This window comes from Etheostoma spectabile, chromosome 6 (assembly GCF_008692095.1).
Source record: "Etheostoma spectabile isolate EspeVRDwgs_2016 chromosome 6, UIUC_Espe_1.0, whole genome shotgun sequence".
Lineage (NCBI taxonomy): Eukaryota > Metazoa > Chordata > Actinopteri > Perciformes > Percidae > Etheostoma > Etheostoma spectabile.
In genome coordinates this window covers 15387138-15390315 of record NC_045738.1, presented here as the reverse complement: position 1 = coordinate 15390315, position 3178 = coordinate 15387138, and the positions used below count along the sequence as shown (strand labels likewise).

At 39.4% G+C, this 3178-nt stretch overlaps 1 protein-coding gene across 1 annotated transcript; it reads left to right on the top strand.

The window, feature by feature from the left end:
- The first annotated feature begins 1634 nt into the window (after positions 1–1634).
- On the top strand, positions 1635–2706 carry hamp (hepcidin antimicrobial peptide). Its single transcript, XM_032519532.1, has 3 exons — positions 1635–1927; positions 2028–2105; positions 2256–2706. The coding sequence occupies exons 1-3, from the start codon at positions 1841–1843 to the stop codon at positions 2361–2363; spliced, it is 273 nt and encodes a 90-aa protein (XP_032375423.1). The 5' UTR covers positions 1635–1840; the 3' UTR covers positions 2364–2706.
- The last annotated feature ends 472 nt before the right edge of the window (positions 2707–3178 follow it).

Genomic DNA, 3178 nt, shown 5'->3' with positions numbered 1-3178 from the left:
CACACACACACACACACACACACACACACACACACACACACACACAATGTAATGCCTAAACTAAAGATAATGTAATGCTCTCCCTTCATATTAGACAAGCATGGGTGCATTCCAACAGATGTGGAGCCATTCATGGTTGTATTTGTTGACACTGATGTTGCGGTCACCCAAAGCAAGCACGCAGGCCAGCGGGGTTATCAGTGAACGAGACAGACTGACGCAGGGGGTCCCGCGACATGTTGTTGCACTAATTGAGTCAGCACAGGCAATTTGGAAAGACTTTGAAAGGTATAATGAGATTTCAAATGACCCCTGATTTTATCAGCATGCACAGCCCACCGTTTATAAGTTTGCACCTTTATTTGGCTTTTTGTTATTTCATTTCCAGCATTATTGATTTTTGTATTATTCACAGCCTGATGTTGGTGTGAAATAGTTTTCTTACCCTGACAGGCTAATTAATCTTAGGGTGTTTATCGCTGCTCGCTTCAGAGATGAGGGTAAAAATGATTCTTACAATTTTAGGGTTGTGGTTTTTTTCTGTGCAATATGGGATATTATATATCATGTCACTGTCATTAAATTCACATTGTTGTAATTTCACACTGTTTGAAATGTATATCCACTCATCAATTATTAACATGCTGTGTGCCACAAAATTACTAATGGTGTTTTAATGAAACTAATGCAGCTGTTCTTTGTCATTGGTATGTAATTTATTTTACATATAAAGAAACACAGACCAAATATAAAAAGATAGATTGTGTGGTGTACATAAAGTAATGATTTGCAATAGATTTGTTTTGTTGTGGGCAATGCAACTCATCTCTGTCCAGACATAATAAACCTCATCAGATCACATTATATTCATCCTCAACTATTGCATATTGAAACACATTGACTCTCAAATAGAGGATTTTAATCCTGGCCACTATTCTGCTGCCCTCAAAGGGATTTAATTTGCTTCAACTGCAGATTCCTGTGTATTATGCAAAAAAACTGAATGTGTTGAAAATGTGGGGCTAATTATTCCATTTGAGAGGTTGTAATTACATCCTTTGGACTGAGCAATGGGTATTCCAAAGTGGCTCCTTCTCCTTAGTGAAGGATTTCCTGGGTCGAGACAAGTGCAGCTCAGTCAGCCGTGCGATAGATTGAGCCATGCATTTTGGCCTTTGCTGTGGGAATCTCCAGAGCTCTTTCCAGCTTCTTCCAGGAAAAAGCCATTTTTTTTCATCACATTTGTAGATAAATCTCTACAAGCGTGAAGCGCTGTGTCAATACAGAATACATATTGCTCTCATATTGTGTATAAAATGATGGTCTCCACCACCACCACCAGCTTGTTCATGTGTGGAATTATGTGTTCTGTCTGTGTAAAGAAATTTCATTTTAAAGTTTATAGTTGATTTGATAGTGCTGAAGAGAGCCAGAATAAAAAAAGAAAACAGATCAGAGGACCCCCCATCCCCCCCCCCCCCCCCCCAGTGTTGCAGCACTATGGAAAGGAGAAAAGAGGAGGTCAAAACTTCCCCAGTTGAGTTAGGTAACTGTTGCCAGGAATGGGCCTGGCCTCCCGAAGCGATGAGGCAACACTGACTCCAAGTGTGTATAAATACCGAAAGGCTCTGCATACTCAACTATCAGACAGCGGAAGGACTCTAAAGATCTGACAAGGATCACAAAAAGAACTGAAGAAATCCATTTGCCCAGACAACCACCTAAAGAATACATTGAAAATATTGTGGCGCTCTTCGGTGGCCTGACGCCCATGAGAAAGAAGACCTATCAACTCTAACTTTCAAAGGCTGTAATAATTAAACCATTTAAACCCCTTAAAATGAAGGCATTTAGCATTGCAGTTGCAGTGACACTCGTGCTCGCCTTTATTTGCATTCTGGAGAGCTCTGCATTCCCATTCGCAGAGGTAAGAATTTGACTTAAACTTATTTCATTCGCTCATTAGCTATAAACGTTTTGTCAGGATGCTCAGATGTGGCTCCTAAATGTTCATAATTCATTAACAGGTGCATGAGCTGGAGGAGGCAGGGAGCAATGACACTCCAGTTGCGGCATATCAAGAAATGTCAATGGAATCGAGGATGGTATGTTCAATTGACTGAATGAATTAAACCAATTACTGAGAGCAAATTAAGATTTAAGTGGATGTGTTTTCCCTATGGAGTGCCCTGGTGCTCTCTCCACACAAGGAGAGGATGAAATGCTCTGCTCATGTCTCTTGTCTTCTCGCACAGATGCCAGAGCCCACCAGGCAGAAGCGCCAGAGCCACCTCTCCTTGTGCCGCTTTTGCGTCAACTGCTGCGGTGCCGACAAGGGCTGGGGCTTATGTTGCAAGTTCTGAAGATTCCAGCAACAACCACTTACTATAATTGTGTTACTGTTTTTTTTCCTTACCACAAGAAATGACCTTTTCTAGACCTCCTTCTTCAATGCATTGCCTGTTCTTCACTGTTTTGTATCATTTTTAGGGAGGTATGATTCAAGCTAGAGCACTGAGAAAAAAAAATGAGCTATTTTTAGTATTTATTTTGTATGTTTTAGTACTTTCAACCTGTAAGTCATTTTGTAAGCTCAATGCTATGTAAATTATTTTCTAAAAATAATCCAGCACAGTCCTTCATCTAAATTAAGTCTAACAAGTTAATATTTTGTGTTGAATAAATAATGACCATTTGAAGCAACTGAAAACATGTTATTTTTTTTTTAGGAAATATTTGACAGAAGTAGGTCTTTACTGAACCATATCATAATCCTTGGGGCGTATGCTAAACAGCATTTCTGTTGTCCAGCATGTGTCATAAATTATAGGAAGAAATTAAGTGATGAAAGGCCATTTAACCATTTTAAATTGTAATTATCGTTGAAAGATACTCAAGATGTTGTTGGATGGTTGGATTTGGTCTCACTGTAACTTGCGCTCAGTGATGTGAATGCAGCATCTAAACACTACTAGCTTTACATCTCCAGATGCCAGATAGATATTACCACATTCAAATTTAAATCCCTTGGAATAGTTTTCACAATAGAGGTCACAAACTAATTCTCGTCCACTCCCTGAATTGAAATTTCTGGCCTTCTTGCATCTTAGCATTGTGATGTGAATGTGTTCCTATCATAAGACCTTCTCCTGTAGTGCCCAGGAAGTGATATAATTGT